Source organism: Micropterus salmoides, unplaced genomic scaffold (assembly GCF_014851395.1).
Source record: "Micropterus salmoides isolate LMB-PRFRI ecotype aquatic unplaced genomic scaffold, ASM1485139v1 Ms_hic_scaffold_6, whole genome shotgun sequence".
Classification (NCBI taxonomy): domain Eukaryota; kingdom Metazoa; phylum Chordata; class Actinopteri; order Centrarchiformes; family Centrarchidae; genus Micropterus; species Micropterus salmoides.
This window is the reverse complement of record NW_024044348.1, coordinates 12,550,304-12,571,046: the sequence shown is the minus strand read 5'-3', so window position 1 is coordinate 12,571,046 and position 20,743 is coordinate 12,550,304. Positions and strand designations below refer to the sequence as shown.

Here is a 20,743-nt window from a genome sequence, read left to right as displayed (position 1 = left end):
GAATGAGGAAGAAAGGGGATTTAAGAGACTTTGTAGCATGGTTATTGGTTGGTCTGAGTATTTCAGAAACTGCTGATCTACTTGGATTTTCAAAAAGAGAAAATATCCAGTGAGTGTGGACAAAAATGCCTTGTTGATGTCATGAGGGCAGAGTAGAATAGGCAGGCTGGGTCGAGATGACAGAAAGGCAACAGTAACTCAAATAACCACTCATTACAACCAAGGTCTGCAGAATACCATCTCTGAACACAGAACACTTCACACCTTGAAGCAGATAGGCTACAGCAACAGAAGACCACACCAGTTGCCACTCCTGTCAGCTAGGAACAGGAAGCAGAGGCTACAATTCGCACAGGCTCACCAAAATTAGACAATAGAAGTTTGGAAAAATGTTGCCTGGTCTGATGAGTCTCGGTTTCAGCTGCGACATTCAGACGGTAGGGTCAGAATTTGGAGTAAACAACAAAGCATTGATTCATCCCGCTTTGTATCAACCGTTCAGGCTGGTGGTGGTGTAATGGTGTGGGGGATATTTTGTTGGCAAACTTTGGGCCCCTTAGCACCAACTGAGCATCGTATAACGTGACAGCCTACCTGAGTATTGTTGCTGAACGTGTCCATCCCTTTATGATGACAGTGTACCCATCTTCTGATGGACAGTGTACCCATCTTCTGATGACTACTTCCAGCAGGATAATGCACCACGTCACAAAGCTCAAATCATCTGAAACTGGTTTCGTCTTCTGAGTTTACTGTACTCCAATAGCCTTCACAAGTTTATCTTCTCTGTATGTGAATTAACTGCTTAATATCTCTAGCAAAACCTTGGAGTGACATTCATATACAGACAGATGAATTCATTTTCACCCATTGTACAAAACACACAACACATACACAAAGACAAAAACATCTTGGCAAAGAAAACAATTCTTTTTCCCATACAGGTTAATGTTAATACAAGACTACAACAAGTTTCAGTATTGTCAACATTAAGAGCCAGGGAGCAATCAGAGGTCCAATTTGTGTGAATTCATATGCACAAATGATTCATTTGGTTTGGGGGAGTGGGTAATCAAGTCATTTGAGGCTACAAATTGGTTTTATGTTTGATATTTTATTATTTGTTCCCACAGTAACTACAGTAAAACATATATTATTATATTAATAAATACAGATAAAACTAACAATTAAAATGTACCAATTATTGGTTTGAGGGAAATAATTAATAATGTGTTCACATTAATGATCAGAAGGTTTTCTGATAATGATAAGAATAATAACATGTAACATATTAAATTACAAGACATAACTGTTGATATAACATTCTCACACGCAACACAGAGCACAGAGGTATGCTATTTTGTTTGCAAATTTCAATTGACATACAATGCTTGTAAGTTGCATGTGAGCAGCATGTTTAACTTAATAAATAAGTTCACAATCCAGACAAGAAAACATTAAATCTTATATAGTGTTTTGCAATCAGCTGCCAAGGCTATGATGTTACATCAGTGTATGGGAGCTACAGATGTTATTGAGAGTCAATACTTACAAGCACCACATGAATTGTATGAGCTGATAATGAGAAACTCTGCTGTCTTTGGACAGTTGATCCTTTAGTTACAAAATGTGTCTCTTCAGGTGTTTGTCAGGAGCAGCGAGACACACTAGTCAGGTTTTTCACTGCATCAGGCAGCTGGAACTTGGCAGGAAGTCCTGGACATAAGTGATTGTCGCCTTGGACAGATAGGTCATGGTGCCATAGCTGCCACTGGGGGCGCTATCGTAGAAAAAGTTGCAGATTCCTGTCGCTGGGTCCTTCTCAAGGAAATAATCAATGGCACTGTTGGATTTCTGGGGATGCAGAGGTAGAACAGAGTGAACCCCGGTGAAAATGCACAAATACATGAACATCCTTTCAAACAAAAAAGTATCTCTTGACAGTAGCAGTACCTGGTCACTGAGGAACAGGTCATTAGCCAAATGCAGGATGCGGTCCACGTGGATAATGCCACCGATGCTGTCCACATCCACATCAGCTACCAGGCCTAGAACCATCACGGTCTCCACTAGCAGCTGTCGGTACTCTGGTTGAGGAACATGGTTCAGGACGGACTCCACCTGCACTGCAAACTTGATCTCGCCCTCTGTCATCTACTCAGAAAACACAGAATTAAAAACATCTACATCCATGCATCCACACAGATAGTCCTAAATCCAGCTTTAGCTGCAAGTCTGTGAGATGCTACCTCTCTCGTGGTAGAAGAGGGCAACACATATCCATCTATGGACAGGCCATGGCACTTCTGCAGGATCTTCCAGACCTTCTGGTAGAAACCCATTGGTACTCTGTTGATTGCGCCATCCAGCCTGCGTCTCCTCAGCCACTGGCCCTGTCTTTCCTCCCAGTGCAGCTGTCCATCTCCTGGGCCAGGGCCCACTGGAGACAGGATCCCACTGGGAGTGGAGGGGCTGCTGCAACGCTGTGGTAAGAACATATCATAAAATGTACTGTATTCCTTCTTTACACCATTACACTTGTCAGTAGTGTCTGTACCACACAGGCAGGCAAAACTGCAGTTTTTTCCTAGGCCACTTCCCTCTTTTCACTGTTGGAGCTTGCATCCAAGCCATGGTCAAACCATACAAATTCTGCTCCTGCACTGCATTCTTATTACATTGTTGGACTCATGATGGATGGTCAAAAAAAAGTTTTAAAAAGTGTCAAAAGTCGCGGTGCCTACATTACCCACAATACAACTCAACTGACAACAGTTGTGTTGGGGAGGCAGGTATGTTATGCTAGCAGCAACTAGTTTAGCACCAAGCCACTAGCTTCACTTCTTTCTAATGCCACATCCCCATTTTTTTATTTTCAAACCAGTCTTCAGATCCAACTAACACTTTACACATATGCAGTAGAACTCTTCAAGACCTGTAAACAGACTTAGATGTGTAAAATCGGGTTCCCCTATAACAGAATGATTAGTTCAGTCTTCCTTCTATTCTGCACATAACTGCATTATCAGGTTTATGATTTGTGGTGGTGAACAGAGCCTTTTGACATGATACAGTGTACTGACAAGAGTAATGGAAAACAGGTTTGTCATACCATAAAAAATACATAAAGTTGAAATATTTAGTGTAGTAGTCTCACGCACGCACACACACACACACACACACACACACAATGACACATATCCTTATTTACACAATCCATGCAATCATTCATGCATCTTGATATCATGCTCTATTACACTTGGCAAAGCGAGACACTTCAGCAGACATACTGATGGACAAGGCTGGTGTTATTGAATTTTATTTTTGTGTTATTAACAATTACTCTAAACAATTACTTTAGTTTTAAAAGTCTTGTCTGTGTAGCTACAGCCTGTTTGGTAGATTATGCCTCCACAAATTATTTAGAGCTATAGCGCTGCAATGGCTGACATATCGCTATGTTAGTGTTATACAGTGTGGTTTATTCCTCTCAGGTTGTCAAAAGAGGGACAGACTTGAAAATGCTGATTTAACTACACCAGCCATGTTTATTGCAATGATGGAATATATCGCCATGTGCTATTGATTGTCCAATATGTGTTTTTGCATAACAGTTAAGTTCAGACACAAGCAATATCAGGCCTTGGCTACACAGATAATACTTGATAGTATGGTAAATGTATTGTTGTTTTTGGTGTCTTACTACACCAAACTACAACAAACCAAGTTTGAAGTCTGAAGCAGGTGAGGTGAAATGTTTTACCGTGGAGCGAGGAGATGTGACATTGCTACTCAAAGAGAGACTGCCGCTGAAGATCTACACATGAATATGGATGACAGAGAATAGTTTGAGATGGTTCACATGGTTCTACTGCAGCCACAGAGAGTATAATGTTACCAGCATGTTTGCTCTGTAGTCTAATTCAACTCTACAAAAAACAACTAGTGAGAAAAGCTTCTTGGAAACAAAATAACTGTTCTGCATGGCTGATCACAAGAAAGACTGTCCATCAAACAAATAACGCCACTCCACGCCGACATGATATCACAAAATGAGTTATTAGCGTGGACTACTTAAAGCAGCTGAATCAAAGTCTGGATTGGTTCAAGAGCTCATGAATTTCCAGCAAAGCATGTTCTCCTGCTGATATGTGATGAAGTGACAGTTGTTCCAGCTATGGAGGGAGCTACAGGGAGTGGTTTAAAAGCAGGACTTAGCCGGCGGTTTGATTGTATAGACCGACGTCAGAAACAGTCACATGCTAGATATTATCAAACCCAACCCACACTGTGAGGCCGAGAGTCATCTAGCTGCAACCAAAAGCAAGAACACTGTTATTCTACTCACATAGAGACAAAGAGACAGAGAGAGAGAAGCATATTCCACAGCATATTTACAAAGACACGCTGATTATTATCCAGGTTTTTTAAATTTTATTTGTGCTTCCCACCTGTTTTATCTCACTCTTTAGCTTGTGTATGCCTGTGCGTTCAGTCTTGGTGGCTCCAGTGTGGCCTAGTTCATGAATGGAGATGGCAGGACTGGTGGCTGTTGACTGGATTGGGCGCACTTATGAACAGAGACAAATATAAACAAAAACATCAAACAACGGGGCAAAGCAGACCTTATAAATGGTGACATCATCGTCCTGTGCCAGAGCCATAAAAAAAGGTGCTAGCATGTTGATGTTTAGCAGATATAATGTTAACAATGTTCACCATCATCAATACACCAAGTTAAGTATGTTAGCATGCTAACATTGGCTGATTTCCACTTAGGGCTGCAACTGACTATTATTTTCATTGTCGATTGATCAGTCAATTATTTCCTTGATTAAATCGATTTGTTTTCTGATCTATAAATCTATATATCAGAAAATTCTGAAATGTGATGATTGGTGTTTCCCAAAGCCCAAGAAGACGTCCTCAAATGTCTTGTTGTGTCCACAACCCAAAGATATTCCATCTACATGTGTAAATTGAATTAATTTGTCATAAAGGAGTAAAGAAACCAGAAAATATTTACATTTAAGAGGCTTTAATCAGATAATTGTCTTTAAAACATTACTCAAACTTATTATCAAAATAGTTACGATAACGATTTCTGACTATTTTGACTTTCTTCATTCCCTAATTTCTTCTCTAAAATGTCTCATTCAAACTGAGAGTGCAACTTATTCCCATAAATTATCATGAACACATTTACTGTAAAGACAATGAGAAAATGTGGGGGTGGGGGGACTCACCGCTCCTCTCCACCCCAAACTCTTTGCCACTGAGGATGTGATGCAGCAGGTTCTTCATGCCAAAAGGACTCAGGCTCATCAAACTCTCAGACGCCTCCTCCCCTACAAAGATGTCAAACATTTTTTAATGTTTACTGCGCAGGCTAGATTGTGTATGTTCACAGTTGTGTGTAAGTGTGCTTGGTTTTCCTACCAGAGCAGTGCAGGCTACGAGCCAGTTCAGTGGCCATCACTTGCATGATCAGTCCTATCCTGAGCCGTAGCATGTCCCCAAAAAGAGCAGGCTGGGAGCGCATATACATGGCTAGATAGACCATGATTTCCTATATGACAAACACGCAGGTGACAGCCGTAAGATTAGTGTCTGAAAAGGTCCTGCAGCGGTCCTTATGGTTAAAGGTTTACCTGAGTGAGTACAGCTATACTGATGTCCTGGCCACTGGCTTCATAGATGAGAGTGTTTAACTCCTCAGGAGGTAGTGGGCTGAAACAAAAACAGTGAGGAGGAAGAGTCGGTTTATTAAATGGTACTTAATTCAACAAAGCCTTAATGTGAACACAAAATCTCGTCACCAGTTTTTGTGTTCATCAGTTATTGTGACAATAACTAGGACTTACACTGTGATGACTTGTTCCCTGGGTTCAGGGGGAAGACCTACAGTCAGCTGCTTGTGATGGGAAATCAGATCTGTGCAGGCCTGAGGAAACGACAAATACAAACAGAAGGGTTGTGTACACTAATTATTCTTCAGGCATAGCTTCAGGTAAGGCCGAGTACTGGTGTCAGTGGGTTATGATGCAGTTTTGATAATGGTCAATAGATGGGGTTAAAGCCTTTTCTTTATTTTAATACAATACACAAACAAAGGGTTTTTTCCCTGGTGATTGATCCAGATGAAGACACCAAGAATATGGTTTGATAATGATTTTGTTTGATGAGTTTTTTCCTGTGTTTGTTAATTCATATTTTGGACATTGCTGATTAGATCAGAGCGGATTCTATAAGGGTGGTTTAGATGTTAATGTGTGTCAATTTATATGTAAAGTATTTTAGTTGGAAGGAAGATTACTTTAGTGGGAGAAAATGAGAGAAAATGAGAAACATTTTTCTTTGTGGAAATGCTCTTTATGTATTTAACCCATAAAAACCTGATTTGAACATATAAATAGGATGGGTGAGTTAAACTTTGTGCAACTTAACTGTAACTTTGTGTAAGAATGTGGAGTTTGTTGCCACAGATGGTATTACTAAGAAAACTTCCTGATAAATAACTTTTCAGTTTAGTCTCTAACTGGCTGCTAAGCCTCCCTGTTGTCTGTGATAAAAAATGACTCTGACTTCTCACTGACCTCAGCGAGGACCTCCACTCTCTTGCGTAGTATTCCAGAGATGTATCTGATGAGTCCCCACTCTTTGCAGGCTCCAGCTTGTACATACAGCTCCTCCAGCAGAGAGCGCACACTGACCCCACCCTGTCCAGGACCTAACAACTCCACTGGCCAATCAGCTCCTCTGTTCATCAGAAAAACAAATTACTTAATAGTGTGCCAATACAAACAATAAGCTCAATGTGTATGTAGTTGTCTCTATGTCCATACTTCATTATGTAAAGGATGTAGAGTATATCAGCCTGGTCCTGTAGAGTTGGACACTCTTTCAGCTGCCTCACCAACGCTGCAAAGTCTGTGTTGCCCTGAGAGTCTCGAGGCAGGTGCAGATCAGTGGCACTGTGGGACTTGTGAGAGATGTCAATGTAAGACAAACACATTTCAGAGCAATTGAATCACAAGAAAAATGAGTTTGCTTGGGGAAGGATCTGCTGTGCTTACCTTGTCTTGCTTTGTATGTGAGCCATGCTGAGGATGAGGAACTTCAAGTAGGTTCAGAGATCTGCGGTGTTTACTCTTAATAGGAGTCACAGGTAGATACATGGAAGACTCTGAAACACACGCACGCACACACACATAAATTAAAACAACTCATTACAAAGTGAAACAGGAATATTTTTGAGATTCTGCCAAATTTATTTTCATTTCTGGTGTACTTAGTTTAACATTTTTCTTGTGATTGTTTACCCTACTAAGAGATGTCCTACATTTCCCACTTAAGCTTGTGACAACCCCAACAACGTGTGCTTTCACTGTTTTCTGGATCAGATAAGATTTAGGGTTGGAAGGTATATTGAGTAAGAGATTTTACAATTGGGACGTTTTGCTCTTATGATAAGTGTCGATCAATATTATTCCATAAAGCTTTGCATGTATGTGTTTGAACAACATGGAGAGCCATGTTAACGAGGGTCTAGATAAAAGCAGTATATTTAGTCTAGTATTAGTTGATGCCATTAACTGGTTGGCAGCAACAAATACATAGCCTAAGTTAATCCCCAACCATGAACAGCGACTTTTCAGGAAACACTATTCAAAGAGCAAACAGACTTCAACTGACTAACTCACTGGGCATGTTCAGGCCCTGGACCTTGGCCATAAAAGACAGGATGTCTCTGGTGGTGTGTTCAGCACTGAAAACATGGTGCTGCCCCGTCTGGATGGGAGGTAGATGGCTCTTGGTGGTGGTGCTGTGGAGGAGCTGGGTGAGGTACTGGTCAAACATGTCTTTTGAGCCCTCTGGAGTTAAATACATAAACTATTTTACTTACAGTTTAACTTAAATAATCAAATATCACTGAAAAAGACCCACATACACTCTCTCATCACTAACTACCTGGGGGCCCACAGTAGTTATATTCCTCTCCATATTCGTCCTCATCTTCCTCATCCTCATCTTCGAGTAAGCTGTCATCGTTTTCTTCATCCAGGAAACTGAGGTGAGTGTGGAATGAAGTGGTCTTGAAACTGGAGAGGTCTGACATCTGCACCCTGTAGTAACATTCAAACAAAATAACCACACATGCAAGAGAAGTAACACATACTGTGTTACAGACATTTCAACACACTAAAAAATCAGATATCCTATTCACAGTAATCGTATGATGTCCTATGTTACAGACGGAAACAGACCTTGCTCCAGCAAAATAGCCATCCTGTAGTTTCCTCAGGGTTGCTAGGATACACGGATCAATCGTATCTCCATCTTCTGGATATAAAAAGCAAATATATGCCTTGAAGTGCAATAAAATAATTGGCAAAATAGTAATATGGAAATGAACAGTATGTACATTCTAGATCACATCCATCGGCGTCGCAAGGTCATTTTTCCGAATGTAACCCAACAACAAAAATATTTTTAGTATTAATATGCAATAATCCTCATGACACCGCCTGTCTCGCAGGTCTTCAAAGAACAGAGGCTACTCGCAATAATATTGCTACATTTTGTTTGAAGTTCATGTGACGTGACCCCCCACCGCTATTCAGTGTGCCTGCATTTAGAAAGCGAGAGAGAGAGAGAGAAAGCATCAATCACAGCTTCAGGGCTTTTAGATGTAAATGTTGACAGACTGGGGGAACAGAATGTGATTCTTACTGCTGAATCATTAATAACTGCAAGAATGTAGGCCTGGGGCTGACTGTGAAAGTATCAGCCATGTTTGTCTTATTATTATTACTAACATACGTATGTAGCCATTTTGCTACAATTACACTTCACAAAACGGCTGCGACTGTGTTTGCCACCTGACCTTTCTTTTCTCTGTGAGAGGGAAGAATTTAGAAAGTGGCGTTGCGCTGCAGGGAGCCCAGCAGTAGTGCACGGACCATGCGTAATATTCATCCAGCCAGAAGGAACAATCATGAACCGTTCACAGCACGTCGGTCAAACTAGCGACACAACCTGTACTGGAGAGCGAATGGGGTGCTGGAGCGTACAGTGCCAGGGCGCGGAGCGACCAGCCCGCTGCAGACGGTCAGTGATCGTTCACTCTGGTTGGATGAAGTATGACGCTGCTGATTTTACACATAATCCATGATGATAGAGTAATATAGAAATTAATGGCAATAAAGCATGCTGTCAATATTTTACAGATCCCCCAAAATATCACAAATCATGCTTTTAGGGGAGCTGATGTCTTATGTCTCCCCTGCCTACATGTGTGTTGACCTAGCAGGGATAAAATTAGATGAAAAAAGTTGATATACTGGAGAAACATATCTGACAGCAATACAGAAAGCCTTACTGTATTATGTTAGACTATATTTTTATATTTTGAATTATGACCTGTCACCTTAATTTTGTGTTTCCTTGTATGTAAATAAAGAAATTTCCTCAATAAATTGGTGCAGAAAAAATCACCAGAATGCAGGAAATTAAGTGTTACACAAGCACAAATTTTCCAGGGGGTGTTAATTATTATCAGTAGTAATTATAATAATCATGATAAATGCATTTATATGGCCTATGCTATTTAATAATTAAAATGTAGCTCACTGATTTATTAAAAAAAGAGTGAAATAGAAAGTGTAAAAGACAAGGTTCAGTTTGACAAATGCCATAACAAGGTAGCAACAGCTGGCAACCAAAGTGAGTACACCCCTAAGTGGTGGGTTAGGTTTACGTAATAGGAGCAAGATTGGTTAGGGTTAGGGAAAGAATATCATGGTAAGCCAATCAGAGGCAGAGTATGACAGGTCATAGCTGTCACCCTCCTAAGTAAAGAAATATTGCGTACTGTAGTGTGCACACAGAAAAAGTGACAGTGTGAAGAATAAATTTCTCAAAACAGTCAGAATTGAACAGAGTGAAAAAATTTCCCCACAATGCACTACATAAAATAGTGTGTAAAGAGTCCTGTTATTCAATGAGCGGTCATCATCTCTGAATCTGCTATCCAGTTCCTATAAAAAAACACTTTGAGGTCTCTTTGTTAAGTTTAACTGGCAGAAGCATTCTAAAGATGCAGTTTGATTTATGTCCAAGTTTTGTGTCATTCCCTGTTAGTATAAAACATAAAGTATGCTAATCTTTATTATACTATAAAGTATTCTATATGGGATACTACATGGGAGACTGATTTGCTTTGAGTTAAGAGCCTTATTACCCAGCATGCTGTGGGTGATGGGGAAAGCGAGTGTGGGCCGTCCTGTCATCCGCCAGCAAGAAGAGAGATAGGCCAGCTCTGTTCGTAACATCTCCACAATCATCTGGTTGTCCAGCGCCAGGTAGAAATGGTGATGATCCAGAAACTGGACAGTGAGCACAGTAAAGTAGAAAATAAAAAACAGACAGAAAGAAACCAACATATTATTTTGGTAGTATTCATTACTACAGCCTTGTCTTCAACCTAGACTTGCTTATGAATCACGACATCTCAAGGTTAGTTTTACCTGGGGAGTGAATATATAAGGCCGGTTTCTGATTTCATAGAATTTGGATGTTCCCAGAACTCCAATGTGTCTGTAGGGCCTCCCGCTCAAATTCAGCTTCTTGCAGTTCCCTGTGGCAATGACACAAGATGTTAATCACACACACTCACACGCACACACAAAACTGAGCCCTGTATCAGAAAGCGGGTTTAGTGAAAACTCTGAATTTGTTAAGCTGGTTAAGATGAGGGAAACTCTAGGTTTTCCGTTCCAGAAAGAGGTTGCCATCTCCGGCTTAACCAATTTAGTGCTTTAGTGTTTATTAACCCTGCTTTCTGAAACAGGGCCCTGATCAATCTCAGTGAAAGACTACTTCCCCATGTGGAGGGAGTAATAACAACAAGTAAAGTAGACCTGTTTACATTGGCATGCACATGCACAGTCTACGTGAAGGTTCATGAGATGCATTTTTAGGCCAAATAGTAAGGACAGAGATTGTTTATGAAATGGATGTAGCTCAAGGAGTGCTTGGTGCTTGTTTACCCAGTCTGGCATAAACATGACTCAAGATGCGAGCAGGCATGACCCTGATAGGCAGAACTTCTGACATCGTCTGGACTATAATCCCATGATCACTTAACAACTCCTGGATCTCCTTCGATTCTGCCACAACACAAACTTACACAAACAAATAAAAAGAAACACATTATCTCCTGCCTGATATAAGGAAATCTGTACATAAAACAAAAACATCCGAACAATGCGATTTATGTCCCCTCTCTCATAATGTCAACTAAACTAAACAAAACACAGCTACACAGCTGTGGTGAGTGACACAATCACAGGGTTCCAAACTACTATTGTTAGGGACGGAGGAATGCTGACTTCCTCTTCTTCTTCCTTTATTCCAGTATCAGATTTTCCCATTTTCCTGGGATCCATACAATTTTTTAATCCAGCTTCTGGGCTCACATTTCCCTCAAATTAATAATGGATCACCAACCTTGTACCACAACATCTGGCTTGAAGTTTGTAGAGAACCTTCTGTTAAGAGGATCTATCTCTCCTGGTGCTAAAAAACCCTTATAGCAAAAAGAAAAAGAGAGACAGAGAGGGTGAATTATTATGAAAGAAAACAGTGTAAGTGGTTTTACTGTTTTAAACAGTGTTTAAAAGAGAAATGTGCTCTGTATGGCTCCATTGTCTGTTGAAGACATCTCGTAGCAGTGCTTTTTCCTTTTCTTTACAATATAAAATCTGCATTATTCCTGATTTGTGATATTGTCTATTACTGTGACAGTCACAGTAATAACAGATAGCAGCCAAGTGTTGCAAGATAACATTAGAGGTGGTGTAAAATGGTCCTGTGACTACCTCGGCCAGAAGACTGCCCAAGATGTAGAGGGACTGTCCCCACATGTGTGGCAGCTGCCCCATGGCCACTCTGTCCACTGAGTGAGGATTGCTGTACTCCTCCTCCACCTGTAAGAGGCAAAATATGTTCTCATTCTTAAGTGGTTGCCAAATATACAGTTACAGCAGTCAAGACGCAACAAACATTTAGTTGCCCTGATTTTATTGCCATTTATAAAGCATAATAACATTCCAAGCATATTTATATCTGACAGGATTGCAGATAACCCCACCATTACCATAGTATACTTAATACTGGCGATATGTACAAAATAATCCTTGGACAACAGACAAAAAATAGACTAAAGAAAAAAAAATGATCAAATACATGAGAGTGATATTATATATTATTATATTGATAAAAACAAGAAGAGTCTACAGCCATGCTGTGGCTCTGTGAGGCTATACAGTACTTAATAGAGCTAACATCAGCATGCTAACATGCTCATCTTAGTTAGCATGCTTAAAAACTTGCTACTACTAAACGAAGTACAGCTAAGGCTGATAGGAATGTCATTAGTTTTGAAGGTATTTAGTAATAAAACAAAGTATTGGACAGATGGCAATAGCATGCTGTTAACATGGCTAAAACAGAAATACTAACAATCAAGAATATGTAAAAACTATTTTCTCAAACACAAATAACTTAATTTTGTTTAGCACATCAGAGAACAAGGGACTGTACTGTCCAAAATTAGAACAAAAAAAATATTTCATGTCATTTCAAGTCTCTTCAGACTAGTTTATAGGTTTTGTGAGACCATTAACAAGAATGTGACTAGAATAAAATAACATCTCCTGTATTTATACCTTGTCATGTGGTACAGAATATAGTTCAGGCAACAGTTTGATGCCATTCTTCCCTCTGATCAAAACTCCCTCCAGTGCCTCGCGGTACTCCTGCACCTGTGCAAATTACACAGTATTTTGTTTAATTTTACATCTGCAGCACAAGTCATAAGTGGCTTCATGACTGTGTGATTACAGTAGAAACTGCATATGGAGCAGTGCGTTTGGTTTTATTACCTGTTCTTGATCTTCAGCAAAGATGCCGTCCAAGATGAGGTAAGTCCAGAACACAGGCCACTCACATTCAATATTCTCAAACAACTTGAGCTCTGCAGGATCGTAGTGCAGCCTAGATGGGTCCTAGTGACACAACAGACAGGAACAGTAGTAGCGTCTATCTTAAATTATACAATACATAATTTTCTTACAACAGAAAAAAATATTCATACTAAACCACCTGTGACATCCACTCAAAAACTGAACTTCTTCTCTCATTTCATACTTTTGGTGTTGAGTGTTTATCAGTAACATGGAGATGTTCAATATGCAGAATATTTCACCTCTTTAGGACAACGATATCCATCCCTGATGAAGCGGCAGCAGCCATAGCGACCCTGAAATTACACCAAAGAGTGGAAATTTTCGTATTCTGACTGACTTACATGTATGTACAGGGAAACATTTCAGGGTAAAATACTGAAGTGTGTAATGTTTCATCATCCAAAACAAATGATTTGGATTTCTCATGTTTAGACTATACCTGCAGTTTGCTTATGATTTCCGACTTAGTGATGGCAACCAGGTCAGCATCCTCAACAGCAAAGGCAGGGAAGGAAATGACAGACAGAAGACCAGCGTCTATCTCCTTTGAAGTTGAAGCTCTTGGCAACATGGAGCACAGGATGGACTGAGGGAAAACACAGACAGATAGGTCAAGATAGTGCAGATATCACAGTCTTGGTTCAATGTCCCATTCAATAAGCATTGCCGAAATATCATTTTTGATAAGGATAAGACTATTTCTCTCTGCCAAAAAGCTGGAAACTGTTATTCATGCCTTTATAAGATTATTGTTATAAGAATAGATTATTGTAATTCCTTGCTCTCTGGTATCAGTAAAAATCCTTCTCCCATCTCCACCTCATCCAAAACTCTGAATAGATATCAAGATATTAGAAGAGGCCTAACCCCAAAATATTTAGCAGATCTGACTTTAAAATGTGCTTTATAAATAAAGTGTACTATTATTATTACCTGACAATGTTCCACTTCATCTGGTAAAACATGGATGACTGACTTAGGCCCTCCGTGGGCACCAAAAAGATCCAGCTCATCTATGGCCTCCAGAGCTGCCTGCACACCCATTGCACCCACACACACACACACAAATGCTTCTTTTGGTCTTTAATGTATAGTGTATCATAAATGCTGACAATAAATACATAGATATGTGGCTCCTGTACCTTAGCAATTCCTACAGAGCTGCCATTAAGCTCTGGGATGCCCTGGTTAGTCTTGTCACCTCGCTCCCACATCCCATAATCCTACCGGGAGGAAAAAAGGAATTATCCATTATTCAACTCGACCACCAACAGTACAGTTGGATATTCAGTTCTGTTATGCAGGTAATGGCTAACGTAGTTTCGAACTGTTAGCCTCAAGCAGACATTTTTACTTGAGCGCAATTTGTCATCCACCAAAGGCCTTACACAAATTCTTTCATATCTGCAGTAGTACTCCCCAACACCTGCAAAGTGATTTTGATATGTAAAATGTTTTTGCTCTGGTTTCTCTTCAGTTGGCTGTTTGTTGTGAGTTTCTTAGTAGCCTTAATTTGGTTAACAGGTGAGGTATGGGTCACATACAGGTCACGCTCAGGGTCACTAACTGTACCCTGAAATAGAAATAGAAATCCTTAGCCATAGGTCTTTGCCTCTGTCTCTCACCCTTTAAGGGTGATGACAGCTGCGCTGATAGAGATACATTCTAGTTCAGACACAAGAATAGCAGCTAACAGGGTTTTCACTAATGGAATAGCTGAGCGTTTAATATTGTGGACCAGAGGGATTCGGCAGAATGTTTTTTTTACTACATTGTGTCCGCACTCTGTATGCTGTTACATTCTCCCCGGCCAGGCTTCAATAAACAGTGGTGTGTAAGTCATCTTAAGTGTTGTGAAACCTTGTGCTAAATAAGAGACATTGACCTGCTCAAGGAATTCCACAACATGTGTCAGCCTCTAACCCCCTCCCAAACTTTAGAAAATGTTACTCACCGCCACTTTGTATGCAGCTTCTATGTAGAAGACCAAGTTTTGGATAAAGGCTACCTCATCCAGGTTAGAGATGATATGAAGACCTGTGTTATAACACACACACACACACACACACTCAGCGACCAAAACATGTTTGTTGCATAATGAGCTTGTGTTCTCTAGGACCTGCAGTGCTGGCCAAAAGGGAAGCTGACCAAGCAGCGTGCATTGCTGTTTGCTACATTGTCTTTTTTGATACTATAGTATACCAGAGTCAGACATTTTCAAATCCATCACTATGTGTGGTGTCTTTAATCCAAAAGTCACATTCATTTTAGTGAGATAACACAGCAAAACATCACTACTGTACCTGAGGCCGTCATCTGTGCCAGCATCAGCAGGTAAATTGAGGTGGCGTCCACCTGGAGATGCCCCCACTGGTCGTCCCCAACCACGATGGCACAGGTGGGGGTATCGTATTTGGCATGCAAACAATCCTTTGTACTCTGGGTGTGTTTGAACTTCTCCACCTTAGCCACCTGAAGACACATGAACATGCAGTTATGCACACACATCAGCGTTGACATTACAGTGTTTGTGTTGTCTGGGCCAGAAGGGACCAAAAATGAACTCAAAGGTCTGTTAGTGAGCACTTCTCCTTTGCCGAGATAATCAATCCACCTCACAGGTGTGGCGTATCAAGATGCTGATCAGACAGCATGGGTATTCCACAGGTGTGCCTTAGGCTGGCCACAATAAAAGGCCACTAGAAAATGTGCAGTTCCATCACACAGCACAATGCCACAGATGTCGCACGTTTTGAGGGAGCGTGCAATTGGCATGCTGACTGCAGGAATGTCCACCAGAGCTGATGCCCATGAATTGAATGTTCATTTCTATACCTTAAGGCGTTTCAAGAATTTGGCAGTACATGCAACCAGCCTCACAACTGCAGGACACGTGTAACCACACCAGCCCAGGACATCCACATCCAGCATCTTCACCTCCAAGATCGCCTGAGACAAGCCACCCGGACAGCTGCTGCAACAATCGGTTTGCATAATCCAAGAATTTCTGCACAAACTGTCAGAAACCGTCTCAGGGAAGCTCATCTGCATGCTCGTCATCCTCATAGGGGTCTCGACCTGACTGCAATTCATCGACGTAACCGACACGGGTGGGCAAATGCTCACATTCGATGGCGTTTGGCATTTTGGAGAGGTGTTCTCTTCACGAATGAATCCCGGTTTTCACTGCACACGCTGTGGATCAAGTGGCCCACGGTGGCAGTGGGGGTAGGCGTATGTTATGGACAACGAACCCAGGTGCATTTTATTGATGGCATTTTGAATCCTGAGGCCCATTGTTGTGCCATTGATCCACGACAATCACCTCATTTTGCAGCATGATAATGCAGGGCCCCATGTTGCAAGGATCTGTACACAATTCCTGGAAGCTGAAAACCTCCCAGCTCTTGCATGGCCAGCATACTCATCAGACATGTCACCCATTGAGCATCTCTGGGATGCTCTGGATCGGCGTATACGACAGCGTGTTCCAGGTCCTGCCAATATCCAGCAACTTCACACAGCCATTGAAGAGGAGTGGACCAACATTCCACAGGCCACAATCAACAACCTGATCAGCTCTATGCAAAGTAGATGTGTTGCACTTTGTGAGACAAATAGTGGTCACACCAGATACTGACTGGTTTCCGGACCCCCCCTGCACCCCCTCAATACAGTGAAACTGCACATTTTTGAATGGCCTTTTATTGTGGCCAGCCTAAGACACACCTGCGCAATACCCATGCTGTCTGATCAGCATCTTGATATGCCACACCTGTGAGGTGGATGGATTATCTCGGCAAAGGTGAAGTGCTCACTGAACTTACTGAAAGAAATAGGCCTTTTGTGTACATAGAGAAAGTCTTACATCTTTGAGTTCAACTCATGATGAATGGGGGCAAAAACGAAAGTGTTACGTTTATAATTTTGTTCAGTGTAAGTAGATGTTTTATTTTACCTAAGCCTGCAACACACAGTTTCCTGTATAAACATTACTTCAAAAATGAAACTGAACAACATTAATTCACAATTAATGCTTGATGGGTCCCTGACCTCTGTGGCATTTCAACACTCTGCTGTGGATTTGACATCTTTATCTTACTTTCAGTAATGGAAGTTAAGAGCAACAAATAACAGACAATGTTACAGCAGGCAAGCTTCAACTATCACTATCACTTCAACGTGTAGATCACCAACATATTGTTAATCATTAGAAAGTTTGTTTTTCTGACTAACTACCTATATCACTCTATGCGTTCAGAAACACAGAGAAGCTGTTTACATAAAACAGTCTGTTCAAATACCACAGTTCCCGAGATAACATATTCTCAGAACCAGAACACAGGCTTATCGGATTTTCTACCACTAGGATATGATGTTTAAACACAAGTACACACTTGATGTGAGCACATGTGTATCTTACCTGTCTCATCATGCACTGCAGAAGTCCCTGCATCAGCTTTACCACACTCTGCCAACAAACAACAGCTTCATCAGTATTATACAAAAATCAGACAAAATGTCACTAAAACTCAAATTATTTTGAGTAGAGGTAGAAATCACGAATCACTCAAAGATTCGTGGTCACTGACAATGTAGTTTGTTCAGACAGTCATCACTGTTAAAATGTACCTTAGTACATAAACCTACTTTATTTAATCATAAAGTAATAATTAAATGATTAAAATAAGAGATGCAAGTAAAATTTTATTACAGAGCAATTGAACATTGTATTAAAGTTATTAATTTACTGTTAATCACTAAATCTATAAAATTACTCAAAGTTACAAGAGCTAAGAATTACATAACTGGTAGAACAAACAGGCACTGGTGTAGAGATTAACCCCCTCTCTTGCTCTCTGTCATAAACACACCTGCTCCAGTTCATAGGCTTTGGCCTTGTCTTCATCGCGGTCTGCATTCTTGCGGTAGGCCATGCCCAGCCCCCACACAGCCAGGACACTGTACACATTATCCCTCACCCAGGCATCCTTCTTCTGGGCACTGGCGGGCAAAAGTCCTGTCACTGGGTTCTGAAACAAACACACACACGAGGGCTTAATTTACAATAAGGACTGTAACACATTTACAGTTTCTGTTTGAGTTACTGACTAATATCTCTGTAAATCATTTTATTGACCAGTTCCCATAATTCAGATAAGAAAATGTCTGACAATAAATATCAAGAAAAAAAATATTTTAGAGCTGCAGATAACAATTCCTTCTCAATTTTTCTGCAAATTATTTTATTGATTCCTTTGGTAATCATTTTATTTAGAAAAACATCAGAAAATATCACAAATTCCAAAAGTGACAGTTTCGTCAGTTTTGTCTGTTGTCAAACCAACAGTTTAAGTCTATAGGTTTACTATGATATAAGACAAGGCAAGCAGCAAATCTACACATCTGAGAAGATGTAATATTTGTAATCAGATTCTTTTCTGTTGACTACCTATCAATTACTTTCCATTCTAAATAATTTTCCATTCTAAATAATTTTATATGTATTATGATTTACTGTTTACAGTGTCTTATTATCATACAGTGTCTTATTATCATATTACAATGTCTTATTATCATATTATTTCAAGGAAAGGACATATCTTTTTAGTTAAGAGGCTCACGCAAATAAAACATTATGACAGTTTGACGGCTGAATGAAAGTGAATGAGATTTTAAGTTGGGCTAGTGAGTTACTAATACAGCAATTTAAATAGTTTCAGTTTTTGGTTCATTGTGCCCCTTGCATGTACATGCTTTGTAAGTGAAGTTGACACAGTTCTCCATCAGCTGTGAATCCTCTGGGTCACAGTTTTAAACTTAGGCAGCTGTGTATAGCACCTCTCTATGAGATCAAGTGCTGATAGACAAAGGTGAATAGTTTTCCAGGCCTCAGCCTATTCCAGGGGCTGAACTTTGCTCACCCCTTGTTTATCTCTATGCAGCTCAACCTTATCCATTACCCTACATTTACCAGCGACACTAAAACGTTGCTTACATGGTAATGCATCAATAATTATGATCAAATTATAAAATATATATAATTCTGAAATGGGCTATGAAGCAGAAGTACATTTACTTGTGTAACTTTGAGTATATTTTGATGCAAATGCTCGTAAGTCTTGAATGCAGGACTTATATTTGCAACAGAGTATTTCTACACTGTGCCAGAGCTACTTTTACGGAAGCAAAACTTCCGTAAAACATCGGCTTCAGCAGCTTCACAGAATTGACTTTTCTCCTGTATCCTAGTACGTATTTTTAGACTCACCTGGTGGCACAGGATAGTCTCATGGACCAGCCTGGCATAGCCATCCAACCTCACTCCTGAGTTACTGCGGCTCCTCATCCTGAATGATCACTGCACACACAACAAGTTATATCTCAACAGTATACGGCACTTCAAGCTCGGCCATTTGCGAAATTGAGTATATTATAAATACAGCGACTAAATGAAGCTTAATCACTGTGGTGACTTACCATACAGTGACGCATCCCTGTAGTCCTGCAGCAAGGATTTGATCTGACACCTTCTGCAGAGGCTGCTGCTCTGCTAGAGCTTGCTAGCTGAGTAGCATCCTGCTGTCTTTGAAGACAAATACAGTTAAAGTTAAACGCACAACCTGCTCTCACACATCAACCCACAGCCCGGTGTTCCGGGTGTGGTCAAACGGCTTGGTCTGTACAGCCAGGCCCTATGCGTGAGGGGCAGGCTACGTATGTAAGTAGCTGTATATCTGCTCTGGGAAAAAACAATATGTCCTTGTTGTTTGATTATTTGACGACAGGGGGCGCAAAATGACCTCTATGTCCTCCCTTTCCAAGGTTTCAAGGCACAATCCAAATGTGAACAGGCAGCCACCTTTCCAAAAGGTTCAAGTTTACTTGTGAAGCAACTTTTCATAAAAAATAAAGTGCTATAAGGGAGAATTAAAAAGTCAAAAAAAAATCATCAGAAAAGAAGAAAAACTAAGGAGGATAACAGCACAGAAAACATAATAACTAGAGGTAATTTAAGTATTTTAATGAATTACTTCAGTACAGTGAGTCCTGCACTCAAGATTACTTCAGTCAAAGTATAGAGGTATCAACAACAAAATAAAAAGTATCAAAAGTTGCCCCTTCTTATGTGATTATTAGTCTTATATTTATTATGTTGTTATAATTATTATATTTTAAATACTGATGCATTAATGTGTAGTTGGTCAAAGCAGAGCTAACTACTTTTGATATAGTTCATCTATAACAATGCATCATATTTTACAAAGTGATCATATGTGTAACAAATTACCCATTGTTGTCGACTGAAGGTTAAAAGCTGGCTGTATACTTTACATATTGTAGACATGCAAATACTGTAGGTACTTGAAACACTACTGTAATCCCATTCAGTTTACAATAATAGATTTATTTATTGACAGTGTATGTTGTTAATTTGTATTTATGTATATTTCCCCTGATTGCATGCAGATAAAACTTGCATGTCTGTGTTTGTTGTAGTTGTATATATAGTATGAAACTGTCATGTGGTAGGGAAACACTTTACCAAAGATAAGTGGAAACGACTGTGGTAACTTTCAGCCACAGTCTATGAAATAAAAAAGAAGAAAAAAACATACAAACAAAAACTTTCAGCCACCGTCAAAGCCATAACTGCGTGCTAGGACTAACGTCACGTATAACGGAATCTTTCAGCCAATCAAAATCGATAG

At 40.2% G+C, this 20,743-nt stretch overlaps 1 protein-coding gene across 3 annotated transcripts; it reads right to left on the bottom strand.

Moving 5' to 3' along the window:
- Positions 1-1,094: 1,094 nt before the first annotated feature.
- On the bottom strand, positions 1,095-19,795 carry phka2 (phosphorylase kinase, alpha 2 (liver)). 3 transcript variants are annotated; one of them, XM_038701709.1, is made up of 32 exons: positions 19,512-19,795; positions 19,303-19,392; positions 17,906-18,064; positions 17,455-17,502; positions 15,335-15,503; positions 14,986-15,068; positions 14,174-14,254; positions 13,965-14,063; positions 13,471-13,617; positions 13,271-13,324; positions 12,948-13,070; positions 12,732-12,827; positions 11,883-11,990; positions 11,512-11,590; positions 11,052-11,186; positions 10,530-10,639; positions 10,244-10,388; positions 8,268-8,343; positions 7,972-8,126; positions 7,704-7,874; positions 7,077-7,186; positions 6,846-6,982; positions 6,597-6,759; positions 5,865-5,944; positions 5,652-5,730; positions 5,440-5,569; positions 5,247-5,348; positions 4,452-4,570; positions 4,288-4,311; positions 2,250-2,483; positions 1,954-2,154; positions 1,095-1,854 (listed from the first exon to the last, which is right to left on the bottom strand). In XM_038701709.1, exons 2-32 carry the CDS (start codon positions 19,378-19,380, stop codon positions 1,681-1,683), a joined length of 3,669 nt encoding a protein of 1,222 aa, XP_038557637.1. In that variant the 5' UTR covers positions 19,381-19,392; positions 19,512-19,795; the 3' UTR covers positions 1,095-1,680. The 3 variants fall into 3 exon arrangements, with proteins under 3 accessions (XP_038557637.1, XP_038557635.1, XP_038557636.1); XM_038701707.1 differs by lacking the exon at positions 4,288-4,311 and adding an exon at positions 3,764-3,817; XM_038701708.1 differs by lacking the exon at positions 4,288-4,311 and adding an exon at positions 3,764-3,817 and having other exon boundaries at positions 8,268-8,340.
- Between the last annotated feature and the right edge of the window lie 948 nt (positions 19,796-20,743).